Raw genomic sequence first — 23,926 nt, 5'->3', positions numbered from 1 at the left:
TTGTTGAAAGAAAATTGCTCATGTGTAATGGATTAAATGTGTAATAATTACATAAATAATATACAATTATTAAAATTATGCCAGATGATATTGTGAAACTGTGGAAGTGACTTTTTTGCGTCAGGCGTGTCACTTTGCTCACAGCTGACTGGTCCAATTTTGGGTTGACGTCTCTTACCCAGAACATAACCTGCTCTAAAACAGGTTATCTGTGGAGTGGAAGTTACTATTGCAATAAACAGCTAAAAGCCAACTTTCATGGTGCCTACAACCCCGGGTCGGCACTAACTAAACTGAAACACCTGATACCCACCTAAACCAGCTTGGTATAGGCACCTGAAATTTACATTTATTGTTTTGTTTATTAAATAAAGAACAGCACAAGTTCATTATCTGGCAGTGTGTTATTGGAGACAAGAAGTTCTTCTGCTCTCTCCCCAAATTTTGTTACCACTGACCCGATTTACCCATAATCTAAAGAGGGCAACTAGTACACTATTCAGAAATATTCTAGCCGTTTCTACTTTTATTTTTTCAATCCTCTAATTGAAATGGTTAAAGCTAAACATAAACATGTTGTTTCAACTGGAAGTTAATTTGAATTTCTTTTCTTTTTTTCCTTTCTAAATCACACCTCTGTGTTACTCTTCCACAAAAAACTTTCCATCCTGTTTGATCCAGTTACACCAATCAGTTTTCTATTATCAACAATGAAAGGGAGGTTATTGCATTCATGTATTCATCTTGTTCAGGAACCAGATCATCTTTCTATACTGAAAGCCTGTTATAGAAATAATTCCTTGAGCAGCAACATAAACGTATTCATTTTTTTAAACAATAGAACTGAAAAGAAGCGGAAAACAGAAATAATCCTTTTTTTAATGCTTTTGAATAAACATGAATCTGATTGTCTTTGTTACCATAGTAAAAGATGTAGTATATAGCAATTCATGTAAATGATTCAATAATGCTTTTTTTTTATTCTAGACAAAGACTACATGAGATAAGAAGAAAATTAGAAACCCAAAACCAGTATGACATCAATACCACATTCATTAAAATGGCATTAGACAAAATGCATGTAAAATGTTGTGGTACTAAACTAAAAGTGTGTGAGGACACTCATCAGAGGAACAAGTATCAGCATCAGAGAACCACACAGACAAGAAGCCTCAGATGCCTTCACTTGTTCTGGGACCCACTTATCTGTGAACAGGGAATATAATGCAATGCAGTGAAATGTAATGTATTCATGACAGAAATCTTCAGAAACTTTTATTTATAAATGATTAAAATAATGAGATGTTCACCTGTGTTCCCTTCAGACAACACCAGAGGACCCATGGATATGGAAGCGTCATGGAAGTCCAGAGACCTGCGCTCTCTCCACTGGTGTCCAGAGCCACAGTCCTAATAGAGGAAATAGCAAAATCCAGCTGTGTGAATCTCTGTTAAATATCACTGAACAAACATGAAACAAAGAGTTGCAGAAAGTCTCCAGCAGAGGGCAGAAAAAATATATTTTAGCAGAAAAAAACAGGCAGACTTACACACTGACACTGAAGCATTTAACAATCTAATATAGAATTTAACAGTCATTTTTATATATTTAAAGTGATACTTTACATTTATTATCAATCACTCATAAAACATTGTCATTATGAGAGGTTTTGTAAATTCACCGTTGAGCAGCGATTGCTTGACAGAAGGCAAAGGTGAACAGCGCAGTGTAGGTAAAGCCTAGTGGAGTTTGCAGTGAAGATAAACATCCTGAAGGAGAAACGGCTGGATGTCGAGACGCCGTTCTGCAGCAGATCCACTGTGCCGTCATTCGGATTGGGACACCTGAGAATATCAATAAATGACAATCAACAAATCAAATTATTTTCTTTCTTTCCACTGTATAAAAGTGGAATCCTGTACTTTAGTCTTGAAATCCTGAGAGATAAAGTATCTCTGGCAATCCTAAAGTCAGGTCAAGTCATCTTCATTTATATAGCGCTTTTAACAATGGATTGTTTCAAAGCAGCTTTACAGAGATAAACATATAATTTAAGGTAACAGATTGTTTTGGCGTTATAGCGGTTCTTGAATAATGTTACTTCCAGCTAAAGTTAACTTTGATTGATTCACCTCCGTCGAAATGATCAGACTTTAAACGCGAACCTGTGATTAACGCTGACGGCGTTCACATGCGCATTCAGAATTCTATAGTTATGTGCTTTTTAAAATATGTGCGCAGGTTTGTAATTCATACAACCCAGCCTAAACAAACTACTTTTCTTGCCTATAAATTTTGATACAGAATTTGTTTTATTTTATCACTTCGGGGTACGCGAGCCGGAATTCACAACGCTTTATCTGTAGAGTGGGAAAGGGTTTAAAAAAATCCCTGCTTTACTCTGAAAGGATGAGATCCCAGCGGAGGCTGTAATCAGGATCATTCACAGGTGTAGCCCAACACGTGTCCATCACCAGGGCGAACTGGCGGCTGTCGACCCCCTCAACACGAACTTCCACATGCATCTCCTGGTCGAGCTCTGCATCCACTCTACCAGTGAAGGGCCGGGTAAACTCATCATCCTCATATGGGATCATCCGGACCTGATATCTGCCTTCACCAGCGGGGAGAATCTTGTGCACAATACTGATGAAATGTTCCCAAAAAAAATCAAGTACAATTAAGTAAAATCGTGTACATTTTTGTATTTGCCTCAACTCAATTTAGAAATGTAAACATTTCAAGAGCATAGCATATATATATATATATTCTTAGAGTATATTTGCATTTGTTTACTAATTGTTATACTGTGCATTCGTTTTTCCTGCTTAAAAGATTCCCACCTCTCCAATGGGTTGATGTTCACATTCATGGAAAGTGTTTGTGATTGAGGATAAGCACAGCTGAAAGAAAGCTTCAGGATTTTCTCTCTGCTAATGAGACCTTCTGACCTCGGTGTCCCCAGAATAAAGTTATCATAGATGAAGTGGGTGCCGTTAGCCTGATGGAACATGGATATTATATTTGAACATATTAACCTGTTAACATTTTAACCACAGACTAAAGAGTTTGTTAGTGGGGGTTCCCTGTATATACAAGAGAATAGCTTTGCCTAAATGACTGATCATGAGTCTCTTGTGAGTGAACACTATATTAAAAAGTTATCAAAAAGAATTACTGCTTTCACCATCTTTACATGTAAATCTTTACAGCAAGAGCAGTATCATTAAACCAACATTAGAAATTACAACATCAATTTTGTCTAGATCAAAACCAACTGGCATCACATAAGACATTTTTGTTTGTTTGATTTTTTCAGTGAAAACCTGAGATGATAGTACATTGAATATCATTGTATGTAATATATCCTACCAGAAGATTTGTACCACAAATGTGTTCATCATTATCAAAATGGAATTCCACTCTGCCATTCCGGACCGTTGCTTTGCAGCCGGGATCATTGAGGTGTAAGACATCAGCTGGAAAACCAGCCTCAAAGAGCTGACAGCGAGACACAGACATAGAGCCAGAGCTGCTTTCACAGGTTTCTGAGAAATCTGAGAGAGAAAAACACCAAAAGATGGTCAGAATTAATATTATTGTTAATAATAATAATAATAATAATAACCAATGAATTGCAGAAAATGTTTTTAGTAGAATGAGTTTCACCAAAAGAATCTGGACTGGTCTGGTTGTTGTAACACAAACAGCCATAGACGCCGTTTTTCTCTCCACACCATTCATCCTCTGTGCAGTTGAGTTGGGCACAGGGGTCTAAATGAGGAAAACATAGAATAAACAAAACAAAGGGAAAAGCAGGGGCCATCAACTAAACATTCTGTATTATGTACAAATATGGCCAGTAAACCCACTTGACGTTGGTTTATTCGTTAAAAATATCAATGAAAGAGTCAAAAAATGCCAATTCATGTTTATAAATGAGCAGAAAACATGTATGCTAATATGATTTGCAGGTCTGATTCTTACTCATCTTTACTAAAATAATTCAGCAATTAATTTACTACACTCTAGTGAAAAAGTGTGATGAACTGGGAGGAAAATTAAGAATTACTTTAATGAAAATACATGTCAAAAAAGTATACACTCCTGTTCAAACGTATGTTTTTAGGAAGGATTCTTTTTTATTTGAAGTTATTCAGCAAGGATGCATGAAATTAATCAAAAGCAACAGTATAGAGTCGTGTAACAAAATATTTATGTTTCAAATAAATGCTGTTTTTCTATACATTAAAGAATCCTCAAAAAAAATGTGACAGTTTCCACAAAAAAATTAAAGGCACAATATGTAAGTTTCGCCGCTAGAGGTCACTTATTCAAAACAATAACAAAGGCTATAAATATATATATATATATATATACACTCCCCGGCCAATTTATTAGGTACACCTGTCCAACTGCTCGTTAACACTTAAGTTCTAAGCAGCCAATCACATGGCGGCAACTCAGTGCATTTAGGCATGTAGACATGGTCAAGACAATCTCCTGCAGTTCAAACCGAGCATCAGTATGGGGAAGAAAGTTGATTTGAGTGACTTTGAACGTGGCATGATTGTTGGTGCCAGAAGGGCTGGTCTGAGTATTTCAGAAACTGCTAATCTACTGGGATTTTCACGCACAACCATCTCTAGGGTTTACAGAGAATGGTCCGAAAAAGAAAAAACATCCAGTGAGCGGCAGTTCTGTGGGCGGAAATGCCTTGTTGATGCCAGAGGTCAGAGGAGAATGGCCAGACTGGTTCGAGCTGATAGAAGGGCAACAGTGACTGAAATAACCACTCGTTACAACCGAGGTATGCAGCAAAGCATTTGTGAAGCCACAACACGCACAACCTTGAGGCGGATGGGCTACAACAGCAGAAGACTCCACCGGGTACCACTCATCTCCACTACAAATAGGAAAAAGAGGCTACAATTTGCAAGGGCTCACCAAAATTGAACAGTTGAAGACTGGAAAAATGTTGCCTGGTCTGATGAGTCTCGATTTCTGTTGAGACATTCAGATGTTAGAGTCAGAATTTGGCGTAAACAGAATGAGAACATGGAACCATCATGCCTTGTTACCACTGTGCAGGCTGGTGGTGGTGGTGTAATGGTGTGGGGGATGTTTTCCTGGCACACTTTAGGCCCCTTAGTGCCAATTGGGCATCGTTTAAATGCCACGGCCTACCTGAGCATTGTTTCTGACCATGTCCATCCCTTTATGGCCACCATGTACCCATCCTCTGATGGCTACTTCCACCATGTCACAAAGCTCTAATCATTTCAAATTGGTTTCTTGAACATGACAATGAGTTCACTGTACTAAAATGGCCTCCACAGTCACCAGATCTCAACCCAATAGAGCATCTTTGGGATGTGGTGGAACGGGAGATTCGCATCATGGATGTGCAGCTGACAAATCTGCGGCAACTGTGTGATGCCATCATGTCAATATGGACCAAACTCCCTGAGGAATGCTTCCAGCACCTTGTTGAATCTATGCCACGAAGAATTGAGGCAGTTCTGAAGGCAAAAGGGGGTCCAACCCGTTACTAGCATGGGGTACCTAATAAAGTGGCCGGTGAGTGTATATATATATATATATATATATATATAATAAAAGCTGGATGACTTGTTTTACAAAATGGCATGCAATTATTTTTTAAATATATTGTATGGTGGAAAAAAATGCTTTCTGATTATGCTGTTAGCCACTTGACAAAATAGTGTTGTCACAGTCCTGTCTATTGTCTAGCCCCTCCCATATTGTTATCTGATTATTGGTTAATTTGTCCCACCTGTCCTTCTCGTTACCCTCCTTTGTTTGTTCCCCTATTTAGCCTCCCTGTGTTTGTAGTCCTGAGCTGGTTCGTTTGTCCAAGTTACCTGTTCCTTGTGTTTCCTTCCCGCTTGCTCACAGTGCTTTTTGAGTTTGTACCTTATCTACCTGTCACTAATAAATTTCCTCTGCATTTGAATCCTCGTCTCAGTTCTGACTATTCCGGGACAGAACGAACCAGACAAGTATGTGGATTCAGCAGAGTGAGTTTTTGCCTCCGGGAAAGGATCTTCAATCTCCTAGTTTGAATACTTTGCTAGATGCGCTCAGAGGACTGAGGAGACCATGGCAGCCGGCGGTCAGCCGGGAGGAGGTAAGCCCAGGACTGCGATGGTGACTGGCAACCATTATAAAGCTCCGATTCACCCACAATATTTTGAGGGAACCCGCTTGCCCAGATTTTCTGGGACTCGGGGAGGTCTAAGAGGGGGACATGGTCGTCAGGAACTCCAACGTCATTCCACAGGCCAATCGGCCTTCAGCCAGGTACCTGTGCACCTGGTCCCGTCCAGCACAGAACCTTTGCCGCTGGTCCCGTCCAGCACAGTGCCTTCGCCGCTGGTCTCGTCCAGCACAGTGCCTTCGCCGCTGGTCCCGTCCAGCACAGAGCCTTCGCCGCTGGTCCCGTTTAGCCCTGCCTGCGCTTCACGTCAGACCTGCCGAGCCTGCGCTTCACGTCAACCCTGCCGGGCCTGCGCTTCATGCCCCGTCTGCCCAGCCAAGCCCGGTGGTCCAAGAGGAACCGACGTCAGGGGTCTCAATTCCAGTGGTCCGGGAGGGCCTGACGTCAGGGGTCTCAAGTTCAGTGGTCCAGGAGGACTCTACTTCGGGGGTCATGGTTCCGGTGGTGGCCAAAGAGGCGGCAGCACCGCCGTGACCACGTAAATGGCGGAGGAGGAGGAGAACTACCCCAGTACCTACTGTTCCCACCATCAGTCCTGCCATATCCAAGAGAATGGTTCTTTCTTTCAATGCATTGGCCACGCTGCATGCATGGAAGAAGCACATGGTGTCAGCCGATCCTGAGACTGTTCACGTTACTTCTGCCGATCCAGAGACCGTTCACGTCACTTCTGCCGATCCAGAGACCGTTCACGTCACGTCTGCCGATCCAGAGACTGTTCACGTCCCTTTCATCGAGCCAGTGTCTCCGGACAAGATGGCCGCCACACCTGAACCTGAGCCCTCAGCGGAGATGGCCGCCGCCACACCTGAACCTGAGCCCTCAGCGGAGATGGCCACCGCCACGCCTGTGCCCGAGCCGGTGTCTGTTCCTGAGCCCTCAGCGGAGATGGCCGCCGCCACGCCTGTGCCCGAGCCGGTGTCTGTTCCTGAGCCCTCAGCGGAGATGGCCGCCGCCACGCCTGTGCCCGAGCCGGTGTCTGTTCCTGAGCCCTCAGCGGAGATGCCCGCCGCCACGCCTGTGCCCGAGCCGGTGTCTGTTCCTGAGCCTGGGTCTGCTCCACTCTGGTGGTCTCCGCCATGGTCGCCCGAAGGGCCTGCTCCGCCCTGTTCACCTACACAGCCTGCGTCGTCTTGGTTGTCTCCACCATGGTCGCCCAAGTGGTCGTCACAGCCATGGCAGCCCGAAGGATCTGCTCCGCCCTGGTCGCCTGCACAGCCTGTGTCGCCCTGGTCTTCTCCACCATGGCCACCCGATGGACTGTCATCTCCGCCCTGGCCGCCCGATGGACTCTCTGTTTTGCCCTGGCCGCCGGCTAAGCCGTCAACCCTGGTTCCTGTTCCCTTTCATGGACCTGGCCCCCATCCATCCCGCTGATCTTCCACCGTTCCACCTCTCTCCTTGACTCTCTTGTTTTATAGTTGTGTCTTGGAGCGTCTGGTAGCCGCTCGGTAGAGGGGGGGTTATGTCACAGTGTCTGGTTTGTCATGCGCTTGTGTTCTAGTTCTGTTTATTGCTCTCCTGTCTATTGTACAGCTTCTCCCATCTTGTTATCTGATTATTGGTACTTTAATTTAAATTAAAGTAAAAATAGATGATTTCTCTGGATTTAAACAGTGTCAAGTCAACAAGTCAAAAGATACAACATTGGGTTACACTTTATTTTAAGGTGTCATTTTGTTGCATTGTAATTATATATTCAAGTTATATTAATTAACATGTACTTACTGTAGGGTTAGTTTGAGGGTTAGTTGCATGTAATTATGCATCATTTATTGTTATTACTATGGCAGGTACATGTCACATATGTAACAAGGACACTGTAAAATAAAGTGCTACCCAACGGTGTTCTAGTGGTTTTTGGATATTTTAAACCAAAAATCTTACATATTGTGCCTTTAAGCAGCACAACTGTTTTCAAGATTGATAAGAATGTTTCTTTACATTTTAAATTATATTCAAAAAGAAGTTTTTAAACTGTAATAACATTTAACAATATTCATGTTTTTGACTGCCTTGGTGAGCATAAGAGAATACTTCCAAAAGAAAGCATTTAAAAAAGAAATCCGACTAATTTTTTCTTTTGTACAGTAGTGTACACAAGGACTCTCTTAGCATATTAGAGAAACAGCACAGTACTTTACCAGTGGATGATGTCTCATTAAGGCCTCTGTCATCTGATTTGAGAAAGATTTATGTTAATGTCACCCATTTTCAAAAATAATTGCAAAAAGTTAATGAACAAAGCCTATACATGAATCTATTTACCTGCACAGTAAGCTCCGCAAAATATTGGCTTGACAAACTCATAAACGTAGTAATTTCCTGGACAGGCTTTGACTCTTATAGGGTGGGATTTGTAAGTACAGCAGCCGTTCCATGAGGAGAGACAGACCTGACGGGTGACCACTCCATCTTCCAGCTGTGGGTGAGCGCCGTTGAGCCACAGTGGGGAATAAGTGCCACACGTGTACTGATTTACACATGATTCTGGCATCTGAGTATTTTCACCATTGTTGAACATCCTGTACCAGCCATTCCACTCCACATTATAATCACACATGCCATAGTTGTAATAGTTGTCTGTGGATCTCCAAGGCTGATCCAGACTGGTATAGTTGAGGCAGGGGTCGACACTTAGGGTGCTAAAAGATACTATTACAAAAAAATAAAATTAAGGTTTAATGAATTTATGATGAATTCATATTTAAAAGGTCTGTCATTTGAAAGCCAACAATAGAATTCATAATCAGGTCAATTATGAAGAATAATGAATTTACCTGCACAATATACAGGAGCTGGGATTGAAAGAGTTGGTCTGGTAAATTTGTAGACATAATAATTTCCAGGACAAGCTTGGACTTGGATTGGGTCGGATCTGTAACGACTGCACTGATCATCACGGGAGCCGTAAACTTCACGAGTAACAACTCCATCTTCTAGCCGAGGATGAGAGCCATCAAGCCACAGAGAACTAAAACCTCCACATGACATGTAAGACATACACCACTCAGGCATCTGAGCACTTGATCCATTAATGAAGAGTCGATACCAGCCGTCCCATTCTACACGAGTGTCATCATGTCCAGATATGTATCCATAATTATACCAGTAATTGAGTGTGTTTCTCCAGTAGTTGTCAAGTGTGTTGTAGTTATTGCATGGATCATAATCTGTTAGTGAGAGATGATAAGACCAAAACAAACAAGTTATATCTCAATAAGAAACTTCATAAATTGAAATCTCAACTGGTCAAACAACTTACTCAAGGAGATGCTGGATCCAGTGAATATATCTGGACTCACAGTGGAAACTGCCTGTGAAATAGTGCTGACATCTAAAAAGAAGGAAATTCATGTCATGGCAGAAATCATTTACAAAATGGTTTGAAATACTTAAATAAATGAGAAAATCACAATACCTGTGCAGTATCCTGTACACCACATTTGTGGATTCACAAGTTCATAGACATAGTAATTGCCTGGACACGCTTTCACTCTGATGGGTCTTGTCTTGTAATTACAGCAGCCTCCCCAAGGATAACTACCACAGACCTCCCTGATCACCACTCCATCCTCTATCTGAGGGTGAGGATCATTGAGCCACAGATTGATGTTTGTGTTACAGCTGTATGAACTAACACAGGTCTCTGACATCCGGATGTCCATTCCATAGTAGAAAAGCCGGTACCAGCCATTCCAGGAGAAACGTTCATCACAAATGTTATCTCCACTTTCATTGTTGGCTCTCCAGGGACGATCCAGAGACTCATAGTTGTAGCAGGGATCACTGCTGATGTTTTGGAAAGCAACTGTCATGGACAAAAGAGAAATATTGAGTTATGCATTCAAATACCTTTTGTGTAAATGAAAAATATAATGTCTAGTCTACAGTTGAAATGTGTATTTTTTAAAACACTTTCTTCTATCCTATTTAAAACTTCAAATCAGACAATTGTAGGTTGAGATTCTCAAAGAGTGCAAACATTCCTTTAGTTTAGATTATTTTTTGTTTTAGAAGTTCAACACAACTTCTGTTTCCATGTAACAGAGACCAGTCTATTTTGTCTGAACAATCAGAGTACAAGGATGGTTTAGGAAACATTACTTTACCAAATCTGCTCGGAATAGAAATTAGACAATTTACCTGTAAGTTTTTGTTAAGTACAGTAGTCAACATTTGAAGTGGATCAAAACCTTTCATCAAAGTTATAAATGAATTTTGAACAATATCCGTTCTTGTCTTAGGACAACTTTGATGAACTTTTTTGATCCACTTCAAATGTTGACTACTGTAATTGAAAGACATTTGTAGGTAGACATTTGCTTTAACGTATATAAACAGCAAGATTGTGATCTACAAAAATGTGTTTGTTTTTTTAAAAGAGCCCAGAACTGCACCTGCACAGTATGTTGGTCTGGGGTTTGATATGTTGGGTTTAACAAATTCATAGATGTAATAATCTCCTAGACAAGCTTTAACTTGGACAGACGTGGATTTGTGGTCGCCTCACTGCAGGTCAAATATGAAGAGTAATGAATGTACCTGCACAATATACAGGAGCTGGGATTGAAAGAGTTGGCCTGATAAATTTGTAGACATAATAATTTCCAGGACAAGCTTGGACTTGGATTGGGTCGGATCTGTAGCGACTGCACTGATCATTACGGGAGCCGTAAATTTCACGAGTAACAACTCCATCTTCTAGCCGAGGATGAGAGCCATCAAGCCACAGAGAACTAAAACCTCCACATGACATGTAAGACACACACCACTCAGGCATCTGAGCACTTGATCCATCAATGAAGAGTCGATACCAGCCGTCCCATTCTACACGAGTGTCATCATGATCAGATATGTATCCATTACTAGACCAGTAATAGAGTGTGCTTCTCCAGTAGTTGTCGAGAATGTTGTGTTTATTGCATGGATCATAATCTGTTATCGAGAGATGATGACACCAAAACAAACAAGTTATATTTCAAAAAGGAACTTCATAAATGTAAATCTGAACTGGTCAAACAACTTACTCAATGTGATGTTGGATCCAGTGAATATATCTGGACTCACAGTGGAAACTGCCTGTGAAATAGTGCTGACATCTAAAAAGAAGGAAATTAATGTCATGGCAGAAATCATTTACAAAATGGTTTGAAATACTGAAATAAATGAGAAAATCACAATACCTGTGCAGTATCCTGAACACCACATTTGTGGATTCACAAGTTCATAGACATAGTAATTGCCTGGACACGCTTTCACTCTGATGGGGTTTGTCTTGTAATTACAGCAGCTTCCCCAATGAGACCCTCCACAGACCTCCCTGATCACCACTCCATCCTCTATCTGAGGGTGAGGATCATTGAGCCACAGACTGATGTATGTGTTACAGGTGTATGAACTAACACAGGTCTCTGGCATCCGGATGTCCATTCCATAGTAGAAAAGCCGGTACCAGCCATTCCAGGAGAAACGTTCATCACAAATATTATCTCCGCTTTCATTGTTGGCTCTCCAGGGACGATCCAGAGACTCATAGTTGTAGCAGGGATCACTGCTGATGCTTTGGAAAGCAACTGTCATGGACAAAAGAGAAATATTGAGTTCCTTTTGTGTAAGTGAAAAATACAATGTCTACAGTTGAAATGTGTATTTTTTCAAACACTTTCTTCTATCCTATTTAAAACTTCAAATCAGATAATTTGTAGGTTGAGATTCTCAAAGAGTGCAAACATTCCTTTAGTTTAGATCATTTCTCTGTTTGTTTTAGAAGTACAACACAACTTCTGTTTCCATGTAACAGGGACCAGTCTATTTTGTCTGAACAATCAGAGTACAAGGATGGTTTAGGAAACATTATTTTACCAAATCTGCTCGGAATAGAAATTACAAAATGTACCTTTAAGTTGTGTTTTGTTAAGTACAGTAGTCAATATTTGAAGTGGGTCAAAACCTTTCATCAAAATTATACATGAATTTTGAACAAAAACCGTTCTTGTCTTAGGAAAACTTTGATTAACTTTTTTGATCCACTTCAGATGTTGACTACTGTAATTGAAAGACATTTGTAGATAGACATTTTCTTTAACGTATATAAACAGCAAGATTGTGATCTACAAAAATGTATTTTGTAAAAAAGAGCCCAGAACTGCACCTGCACAGTATGTTGGTCTGGGGTTTGATATGTTGGGTTTAACAAATTCATAGACGTAATAATCTCCTAGACAAGCTTTAACTTGGACAGAAGTGGATTTGTGGTCGCCACACTGAGAGGAATACCACATATTAGTTCCCAGGACTTCACGGGTCACCACTCCATCCTCAAGTGTTGGATGAGAACCATTGAGATGCAGTCCAGTTTCTCCACCACATCCCACATAACTCACACACCACTCAGACATCTGGGCACTTTCTCCATTCAGATACAGCCGATACCAGCCACTCCATTCAACAAGAGTGTCATCCTGTCCATGGTACTGATGTGGGCTTTGCCGTATGTCTCTCCACGATTCATTAAGAGTGTTATAATCATAGCATGGATCAGAGATGGAAGTTGTAGGTTCTGAACGAAGAAAATGAAAGGAGACATTAGAGAATCACAAGCAAATACCACTCTAACTCATTCAGGATCATTGGCATCAAAGAACAATACAACAGGAGAAACAGGACATACAGATACTTGAATATTGTGCTTATAAATAACTATACGAAAGATACGCTGGTAAACGGAGGACGCATCTGACAGACTGACATCATCTATAAATATCTCTACACTCCGTAAAATTAATCAACATTAGTAACAAATTATGTTACATTGTTACTTCTTAAGGAAGGTCACTCTTCAGCTGACTCCCAATCTTGACCCCAATTGTTACATTTTCAGTCCAGGGAGAGAAAAAGTATCTTTTATCCAGTCTGATGAAAAACTTGCATCCCATAGTCTGGCTGTTGTTCCAGTTCTGGGATTTTAATTCATGATGAAGTCAACCATTAGCCTGAAGAGTGATTGTTTACCTGATGTTTGTCCATTGATGATTACACCTGTTAAAAACAAATTCCCAGCATTTTGAGTTAATATTATGGCATTCAGTCAGCTGTTAATTATATCCGTCATTCTGAGAGAGATATAATGTGATCACTTTTGAATTTACAACTCACCATTAATCAGCAGCAGCAGCGACACACACAGTGAGATTAGAAACCTCATTGTGACAAACTGACCTGTAAAATCAAAACTTGTTTCTGAATGGTCAATTGTGGCATTCTGTAATGAAAAACTTCTGTATAAGCTGCACTAACTGTATAATTAAGCCCTATTCTGGCATCCGATGTCCTGCACTGCTAACTTGATGTCTCTCGTATCACTTCTCACTCACCACAATACGTTTTTCATATCAATTTATTTACTTTTTTTTAGACATGTAAATGTAATTATGGAAAATAGACATGTAATTATCACAAACTAACCCTATGAGAGGGATCTTTATCACATTGGGGTGAACAAACTGACTGAATATTATACCTTAAGCATGGAATATTATTTTCTGTTAAGTCAGCAACATCACTTTTGTTATACATTTTAACTTACAATACTGACAGTATAACATGACAGTTACTTACACTGCAAGTAACATTCAACTATTCCATAAGTCAACAACCAAAACATATAATTAAAATAGAAGACTCGTGGCTATTAATAAATAATCCGATCTATCTAAAGCAAATGACTGAAAGAGTGATCAGACACTGGGATAAAACGGAGAGACATACTGTTACCTGAGGAAAGATGCAAGGCAAACTCAGGGAGAATCTCTTCAGCAGCTGAACATAGTGATGCTGAGCTGCCTTTATTTATAACTGTGGGTGGGTCGACCTTTACTGGAACCAAGAGCAATCTCTAAACAATCACTTAAACCAGTTTTTCCATTTCTTTGTAAGTTGCGTGAGTGTAACTATGGTTTGCGTGCCATTTAATCGGTTTACTTCATTGTGCAGCTCTGTTGGGTACTGGTTGCTCTGATATTAAAATGCAATGAAAACAATTGTTACGTTCCCTCTCTCTAGTCTAGGGGAAAAGAGGGACTAACAATAAATGAAAGATGTAACAATTAAAAAGTAGTGAGAAATCTCCTTTTCCTCTATCTGTATTTCACTTTTATATCTAACAGATTTACACAACACCCTTTGAGTTTGACCTGATCATAAAAGGAACTTGAGGGAGAATGATTAAGTAGTTCTTTATTTATTTTCTTGAATTGAGGCCAACAAAGGCTTGCTCAATATATTTACAAAATAAGCAAGGGTCAGTAACAGATAAATAAGTTTAAATAATAACCAAATCGTCAGGAGAGGGCGAGGCCAAAATAACAAACAAAATGGAGACTTCCTAAGGTTTAAACCCAATTAAATTTCCTAACAAAAAGAAGATGAAATCAAAGACAATTATCTTACCTCTCTCCCTGACTAACAAAGAATAAACAGGAGAAAAGTTCAGGAGTAGATACTCCAAACAAATTGGCACCCGTCTCCCTACACGGTTGAACAACTTAAACTCACACAGTCTAAGAGCTCGTGGTACTCAAACACAGATCACACAGATAAAGTTTTAACAACAAGTAACACCACAACGTCTGGGATAGCCGAAGAGGGATCTCTTTCGAACACGGTGTCTTTGGTGTTTTATATCCACTCCTGTTAATCAGCACCAGCTGCAGGTGATTTGGGGCGCTGCCTGGCAGAGGGAGAGAGAGAGAGAGAGAGAGACAGAAGGAGGGGAGAAAACATCGCCAGCACCCATAAACTCTAAATATTACGTCATGGGACGTAACACCCCCACCGATAAGTTTATAAATAACAAGTTATTTATAACAAACAGTCACCAATTCACTTTCACTATTTAAAAGTAAATAGCATTCACATGTTATTATAATCATAAAAACTATTTATGACCTAGATAATGCATCCGCAACAACATTTTCGGAGCCTTTTTTGTAACGGACGTCAAGATTAAACTCTTGAACGGCGAGAGACCACCGCATAAGCCGCTGATTCACATTAGACATGCGCTCAAGAAAAATTAAGGGGTTATGGTCTGTGTACACTACGATTGGAGCTACACCACCACCTAAATACACCTCAAAATGCTGTAGGGCCATCAACATTGCCAGTGCCTCCTTCTCAATGACACTATAGTTCTGCTGACACCTTGAGAACTTTTTAGAGAAGTATGAAACCGGATGCTCTACACAAATTATCATCCTGCAACAGGACCGCACCAGCCCCTGTAGCTGAGGCATCAACTTCTAACTTAAATGGGGCATCAAATTGAGGGGCTTTGAGTATTGGGGCGCTACAGAGCAAGTCTTTCGATGCATTGAAAGCATACTCACAACTGGGTGTCCAGACAAACCTTTTTGTAGTGCTTAGTAGATCAGTTAGTGGCGAGACAACGGTGGCAAAGTTTAGGCAGAAAGCACGGTAGTATCCACACATTCCAAGGAACCTGCGCAGTTCACGTTTATTAGAAGGGATATTGTATTCAAGGATAGCTGCAACTTTGGCTTCGACAGGCTTCACCATTCCTTGTCCCACTTGTTTACCTAAGTAGCAGATCATTCCCTTAGCGAACTCGCACTTGGCGAGGTTCAAGGTCAACGAGGCATTAGCAAAGCGCTGAAACACATTCGCAAGGGAGGATAGATGTTCTGTCCAGGTATTTGAGTGGACAACCACGTCATCCAAGTATACTTCACAGTCTTCCACACCTGCTAACACATTATACATTAAACGCTGGAATGTGGCAGGAGCGTTTCGCATCCCAAAAGCTAAGACAGAATATTGCAGAAAGCTGTCTGAGGTGACAAAAGCTGATATTTCTGATGCCCGCGGAGTCAGAGGGACCTGCCAGTATCCTTTCAGGAGGTCTAGCTTTGTTACAAACTTAGCGTTGCCCACCCTGTCCACACAGTCTTCCATTCTAGGGAGTGGGAAGGAATCTGCTTTAGTGATGTTGTTGACTTTGCGGAAGTCGGTGCAGAAGCGATAGGTGGAATCAAGCTTTGGTACCAGTAAGCAGGGCGAACTCCAGGGACTCTGACTTGGCACAGCAATTCCATTCTGCAGCATATACTCCACTTCAGCCTTCATTATGTTACGCTTTTGGGGATTGACTCGATAAGGATGCTGTTTGATGGGGGACGCATTTCCAACATCAATGTCATGGGAACACATTGCAGTTTTTCCAGGCACATCTGAGAATAAACTAGGGAACTTATGCAGCAAATTAGTCAGTTCTTCAGCCTGACTTTCACCGAGATGAGCAAGGTAACTCTTAAGGTCACTTAGAATGGCAGAGTTCTGTAAACGTGTGGAGGAAACTTGACCTTTATTACACAATCCATCGTCTTCCATGGTATAGCTGATAACCATAGCAACAGTGGAGGTTGGCACACTTGCGGTCTCACACTTCGCTTCCACTGTGGGTTTGTCACACTTTGTCTCACTTTGTGTAGTCACATACCTTTTCAGCATGTTGATGTGGCACAAACGGCTTTTACGTCTGCGGTCAGGTGTGTCAATGATGTAATTTGCGTCACTCACTTTCCTCTTGACAACGTAGGGACCATTAAACTTCGCCTGGAACACAGAACCAGGAATGGGTAGCAAAGCTAGAACCAAATCGCCAGGCTGGAAAGATCTGCTAACAGACTTCTGGTCAAAGCTTGCTTTCATCTTGCCTTGTGCGGTTTCAGGGTGTTTTGCTGCTACTCCACGAGCGCTCTGAAGTCTCTGACGAAGAGACTGGACATAGTCAGGGATAGCCACAGGGGTTGAATGTTCAGTCAACAGTTGCTCACTCAACTTTAACGGTCCTCGCACCACATGACCGAAGACAAGCTCTGCTGGACTATATCCTAGAGACTCTTGTACTGTCTCTCTCACAGCGAACAGAAGAAAGGGGAGACCCTCGTCCCAATCTTTTCCTGTCTCAACACAATAGCTGCGCAACATCGTTTTAAGAGTTTGATGAAACCTCTCAATCGCACCTTGTGACTCTGGGTGGTAGGCACTGGATAACTGATGATTTATGTCAAGCTCCTTTAGAATCTGCTCAAACATTCTTGACGTAAAATTAGTGCCACGGTCTGTCTGGATTACTTTTGGCAGGCCGAAAGTGGAACAGAACTTGACCAGCTTTTTCACAACTGCTTTGGCTTTCAGGTTGCGTAATGGGACTGCTTCGGGAAAGCGTGTTGCAGCACACATGATAGTTAACATATATTGATGTCCTGCCTTGGACTTAGGCAATGGGCCCACACAATCGATGATCAGTCGTTCAAAGGGCTCACACATCACAGGGATTGGCGTAAGAGGAGCGACAGGAACTCGTTGGTTCGGTTTTCCCGTGAGTTGGCAAACTTTGCAAGCTTTGCAAAAGGCAGACACAGCAGACTTTATACCAGGCCAGTAGAAGTATCGGGAAACTCGATAGGATGTCTTCGTCACTCCTAGATGACCGGACATTACGTGTTCATGAGCCAGCTTCAACACATGCAGGCGATAGCCAGAAGGCAACACAATTTGCTGGACCAGCTGACAGTTCTCATCCTCTTCATCTGGTTTCCATCTACGCATCAGTAGTCCATGATCCCAGAAATACATAACCCCAGAATTAGGCACTTGCCCAAGATCTGCAGCTTTAACACACTTAGCTAGCGTTGGGTCTTCTCTCTGAGCAGTTATCAAATGTTCTCGACTCACTTTTAAGGGGCTTTTTGACTCTGAACTAGGATCAGGTGAAAGCTCAGGCACTGGGATCAGCGAATACTCACATGGGGTAGTGTCAGAGACCAGAAAGGAATCAGCAAGATCCACCACTTCCTTGAACTTTTGTGCCTGTGCACGGGTCACTGCGCATGCTGGGAATGCTGAAGCAGGGCTCAACATAAAAAAAAATCCCCACTGGCCCCCGGGGCCAGTAGATCAGAGTTTTGCTGGCCCCTTCTATATTTTGACTGGCCCTGAAAGAAATAAACTGTATTTATTGTATACATTAGGATTAATCAAAACAGCGAAGGGAGTTCAGGAATTAAGAGAGAGCCCCTGGACACATGCAAAAATAACCAAATGTCAGTGTGCAGTAAATTTGTCAATACCTGCTTTCTCCTCATCTCCCTCTCTCTTTTTTTCTCAGTCTCCTCATCTTACTTATTAAAGCTAAAGTTATTCATTCAAGAGAGCTGCGAGTGATTTTCTTTGTGCCTTTTGTTGTTTGATTCTCAGTAATGGCGTGATCGTCAGCATGTTTATTAGACTGCTTCCCCTTTAAGAACGAGTGCAGATCTAATAGTCTACTGATGCACCATATTTTCTCCCAACCATTTCCATAACTGCGTCCATTTTAGACATAAACTGTTTAAGTGAATCTCCAAGCCAGTCATTTTGACACATTTTTGTGTACATTTGATCGTTTAGACCCGCACATGAAGCCCAAAGTATAATTTGCTTGTCTCGTTATGGTATGTTTCGGAGCGCGCGCTGCATTGGGAACCGCATCTCTTGCGCAGATTTTTGTGCTTTTAATAGCTCTTTTTATTATTAAACGCGTCCCGCAATTTAGCAACAGACGAGACTGCATTTTACAACAATCACCGATCGTGCTGATTCTGTCTTAAAGTTTGAGTTTTAAGGACAGCGTACTGCTGCGAAGGGAAGGAAGTTGCGCTAGACAGAATGCAGTTTTTAATGGTTTTACCTCAAATATATTCTATAATCTTTGGAAGCCGAAATCTAAAATAAAATCATACTAAATCACAGATCTAAAGTGTAACCATAACTTGAATGTTTAGTTCTGTCCCCCTCCGTCAGGTGTTGTGCGTGTTGTGGCACCGCGTGAGATCTCTCTCTCTTCTGGACTGCGCGAATAGCAAAAATGCATCACAGACAAATGGTTTAATTTTATTATAGAAATGGCTGGCGACTCAGCGAGATGGTAAAAAAAAACAAAAAAAACGTCTTTATAGCAATAATAAATGATAGCCTACGTGTATTTCTCCAGTAGCCTACCGACAGCAGAACCGATAACGTCCGAGCTTATCGATACAGCGCGGTCTTTCAAAATTCAGTCCCGTTTAATACAGGGTTTCGGTACTCTTTCTCGTATTAGCCTCGTAGTTCTTTGACATTTTAACACGTTATAAATAACCTGAAGAAACATTGACACTCTTCGCGCCACTGTGTATGACGTTTGCTGTTTGTTTTGCTGATGGCCAGTTACTGGCCCGCGCGGGCAAGTGACTGGCCAATCAACTAGCCCGACATACACTTTTACTGGCCCCGGGCCATCGGGCCATTGCTTATGTCGAGCCCTGGCTGAAGGATACAAGGTAGACAGGTTAGACTGCTCCTTTACACTTGGGGTATGTGTCACAATTGGAGAAGGAAAAACTTCGCCACCTGCTAAATCATTCCCTATAATTAAGTCTATACCTTCTACAGGTAACTGTCTGCGGACACCCAGTTTAACAGTTCCACTTACAAGCCCTGACTTTAAGTGAACCGTATGCAAAGGCACATTAGCACAGCACATCTCAATACCACGGACCAACACATCATATCCTGTGTACGTGTCAGCAGAAAATGGAAGGCTACGCTCCAGAATGAAGGACTGCGCAGCTCCAGTGTCTCTAAGCATGACTACTGGCTTAAACTCAGCATCAGGGAATATAGAAACCATGCCCTCCTGAAGAAATGGCTGGTAACTTTCTACATCAGTTGGGCTTAATTTTGGTAATGACTGAGCAAGTGCTACACTCTTCGTTTTCGAACCCTTCTGCTTCCACTGATGACAGTCCGCAATCAAGTGTTCAGGGCTTAGACAGTAAAAACATTCCCGTCTCTCACTATTTGCAGGTTTAAATTTACGAGCACTCTTTGGGAAATTTTCTACTCTAGCAGGGCGTGCTACAGGAGGCATCACATTCAACGAATCGCCTGAATACGGTGTGGCAAATTTTGTCTGCCGTGCTGTAGTAAAAACAGTGCGATGTGTCAATACAAATTCGTCAGCCAAAACAGCAGCGTTAGACAAGCAAGCGACTTTTTGTTCATTCAAATGAACCACCACATTCTCTGGCACACAATTCTTAAAGTCTTCTAGCATGATTAACTCCTGCAACTGTTCCAGAGTCGTTATCTTGCTAGAGAGACACCATTTATCAAAGAGGATTTTTTTCTCCCTTGCAAACTCTACGTAAGACTGTCTGGCTGTTTTCACGTGGCGCCGAAATTTTTGCCGGTAAGCTTCAGGGACAAGCTCAAACGCGCGTAAAACCGCTGCCTTAATTATGTCATAGTCAAGAGAAGATTCGATTGGTAGAGCAGAACAGACCTCCTGCGCTTTTCCAGTGAGACTACACTGTAACAATAGAGCCCACATCTCCTTCGGCCATGCTAACTTTCCTGCGACTCGCTCGAACGTCACAAAGTAGGAATCTACTTCCGCCTCTCTGAACGGTGGTACTAGCTTAATATATCTACTGGGGTCAAAAGGAACGGCAGAAGATACATGGCTATGCCCATCAGACAAAGGACTAGTTGCTGTCAAAGTAGGAGAGGAAACTGAAGAGGTTTTGACATGCGGAAACGGGATTGGTTGTACAGCAGTACGCTGAGCTTCTAAAGCCAATTTTTGCAACTGAATATCCCGATCAGCCTCCGCTTCAATGGTTCTCAATTTAATCATCTGAGCTTCACACTCCTGCTTCTTTATTTCTAGATCTAATTCCTTTAACCTCACTGCTAACCTAGGGTCTTGAAAAGCCATAGAGTCAATGTCAGGTGGACCTACACTATCCACATCTTTATCTGCTGCTGCATGTTGCTCTACCTCCTCACCATCATTGCTTTGACTCGGCAAAATTCCATCGCTTACCAATTTGTCATACAACTTTTCTTTAATGACTTGTTTGGTAGCTTCTTTGGAAATTACGATGTTAAAAAACTCTGCTATCTGAATAAGATCTTTCTTCTTACAGCGATCAAAGACTTCAAAAGTCGGCGCAAGGGTAAACGAGAGCAGATCAAATTCCATCTCTTAATCCCCCACTACACTCTCCTCTTTCACCCAAAGAAAACAGCCAGCAATCAAGAATAAAGTAGTACTCAACAAAGTAGAGTTGTACTAACGAGTAACGAATCCTCAAAATTAGCAATAGGCCTCATGAGTTAATTGTCACAGGACAAAACTACCTATTGTTAAAAAGGAATCCACAAAATTACACAGAACGACGCAAGGGACGAGCCCCCAATTGTTACGTTCCCTCTCTCTAGTCTAGGGGAAAAGAGGGACTAACAATAAATGAAAGACGTAACAATTAAAAAGAAGTGAGAAATCTCCTTTTCCTCTATCCCAGCTCTATCTGTATTTCACTTTTATATCTAACAGATTTACACAACACCCTTTGAGTTTGACCTGATCATAAAAGGAACTTGAGGGAGAATGATTAAGTAGTTCTTTATTTATTTTCTTGAATTGAGGCCAACAAAGGCTTGCTCAATATATTTACAAAATAAGCAAGGGTCAGTAACAGATAAATAAGTTTAAATAATAACCAAATCGTCAGGAGAGGGCGAGGCCAAAATAACAAACAAAATGGAGACTTCCTAAGGTTTAAACCCAATTAAATTTCCTAACAAAAAGAAGATGAAATCAAAGACAATTATCTAACCTCTCTCCCTGACTAACAAAGAATAAACAGGAGAAAAGTTCAGGAGTAGATACTCCAAACAAATTGGCACCCGTCTCCCTACACGGTTGAACAACTTAAACTCACACAGTCTAAGAGCTCGTGGTACTCAAACACAGATCACACAGATCTCACAGATAAAGTTTTAACAACAAGTAACACCACAACGTCTGGGATAGCCGAAGAGGGATCTCTTTCGAACACGGTGTCTTTGGTGTTTTATATCCACTCCTGTTAATCAGCACCAGCTGCAGGTGATTTGGGGCGCTGCCTGGCAGAGGGAGAGAGAGAGAGAGACAGAAGGAGGGGAGAAAACATCGCCAGCACCCATAAACTCTAAATATTACGTCATGGGACGTAACACAATAGTTAATGTATATGTCAGCCTAAAATCAGACCATGTCCTGAGATTCCCAGCAATAAACAAAATCCTACTTAAGTGCATTAATTACCAATAAAGTTTGTCTAAGTATCTTATTTGTCTAATGTGTCCTATGTTGTTCAAATTTTATTGTAGTCAGTGAGTGACATGTTCTAAAATACTCTCATCACAGTTTTCATATCTATCATGCAGATAATTATGTCTTGTTCCGGTCAGGTATTTCCAAATAAAAAATATGTCAATGCATTATAACAAAATACATGTATAGTATTACAAAAATACATAATAACAAAATAAGTCTTAATATCTTCTTTTTTATGCCAAAACTTGCGTAGATATTTCAACTGATAAACAGGATTAAACAGAAAATGCATTTTTGCAGTGTAGAAGAAACTGGTGTGTAGATGTGGATAGGGGGCTTGTGAGCAACAGTTCCTAAGAGCAGCAGAGATGTCACTGGTGAATCAAACAGATTACAATTCAGTCATGTTCAGTGTACAATATTAAAATACATACCTCTCCATTTTAAATGCAGACACGAGGATGTCAGCAAAGACATAAACAAATGACAAGGCAAACTTAATCTGTGGGTAGAAGAAAAGTAAAGCTATTAATATGACAAATATGACAAAAGGTATAGATAATATTTAAGAATGCAGTCTTGAATTGCATTCAAGATTTTGCATTCATTTCATTGACTACACTGGACATTGAAAGTCAAAGCATTTTGCATTGTGGGATACAATATCACAATATCCAATGCAAGTTAGTGTAGTTTCAAAACTGTATAGTTATCAAGATATTCCATCTATACATAAAAAGCATTCTTTGCACATGCAGTATTTATTGTGCATATTGAAGAAATAGTATAATTTTCCAAACATAGTCCAGGACTTTAAATGCTGCTTTATAAACATAATAAAATTAGCACTTACCATTGCAGAGGACATGAAAGCACTTAAAGATGACGGATTCAGTGTCTCTCTCTGTACTTAATACGCTGACTGTTTTTGTTTTTTTCTTGTAATGAAGCAAAGTAAAATATTTCAATTTGTTCCTATTTTGTCAACACCTAATCCTTTTTGGACCCCACTATGAAATTAGTTTTAGAATGAAAGCAACAAACATATGTTCAAAGGCTCATTAAAGTTCAACAATTCCACTTTTTATTCCATATGAAGAGGAAACAGCCAATTTCAGTGAGAGAAAAGTGGAACAGGAGTGTGACATTTAAAAAAAAAAAATAGGTGCAGGGAGTTATGTAATATTTTTTTAAATGTATATATCATTTTGGAGGTTTTAATACAGAGGTTAATGGTTTCTAGCTTGTACAGATCAAATACTGTGTTTTGCACGTGTCCAAACAATGGAAATATTGGGAGCGATACTGACAGATTTAGGAAAAATACAAATGGCAAGTCTCAACATTGAACAGCATTTCCAAAAGAAACGAATATGCAAGTTTTTTTCAACTTTCAATGTCAATTACATGTTAACAAGACTATACCAGTAAAGCGTAAATGCTGAATAAAGCTTGTATCTGAAAATGATGCGTG

General features: G+C 40.9%; 1 protein-coding gene across 1 annotated transcript; it reads right to left on the bottom strand.

Moving 5' to 3' along the window:
• Positions 1–1,060: 1,060 nt before the first annotated feature.
• On the bottom strand, positions 1,061–19,977 carry LOC130077154 (uncharacterized). Its single transcript, XM_056242298.1, has 19 exons — positions 19,731–19,977; positions 15,652–18,052; positions 13,257–13,312; positions 12,397–12,804; positions 11,429–11,818; positions 11,273–11,344; positions 10,788–11,180; positions 9,664–10,053; positions 9,508–9,579; positions 9,023–9,415; positions 8,511–8,897; positions 8,387–8,419; positions 3,671–3,775; positions 3,374–3,558; positions 2,845–3,002; positions 2,402–2,647; positions 1,683–1,845; positions 1,311–1,410; positions 1,061–1,206 (listed from the first exon to the last, which is right to left on the bottom strand). Exons 1-19 carry the CDS (start codon positions 19,975–19,977, stop codon positions 1,103–1,105), a joined length of 6,303 nt encoding a protein of 2,100 aa, XP_056098273.1. The 3' UTR covers positions 1,061–1,102.
• Between the last annotated feature and the right edge of the window lie 3,949 nt (positions 19,978–23,926).

This window comes from Rhinichthys klamathensis, unplaced genomic scaffold (assembly GCF_029890125.1).
Source record: "Rhinichthys klamathensis goyatoka isolate OS25496 unplaced genomic scaffold, OSU_Roscu_1.1 h1tg000721l_1, whole genome shotgun sequence".
In the NCBI taxonomy this organism is placed as follows: domain Eukaryota; kingdom Metazoa; phylum Chordata; class Actinopteri; order Cypriniformes; family Leuciscidae; genus Rhinichthys; species Rhinichthys klamathensis.
This window is presented reverse-complemented; position numbering and strand designations above follow the sequence as displayed.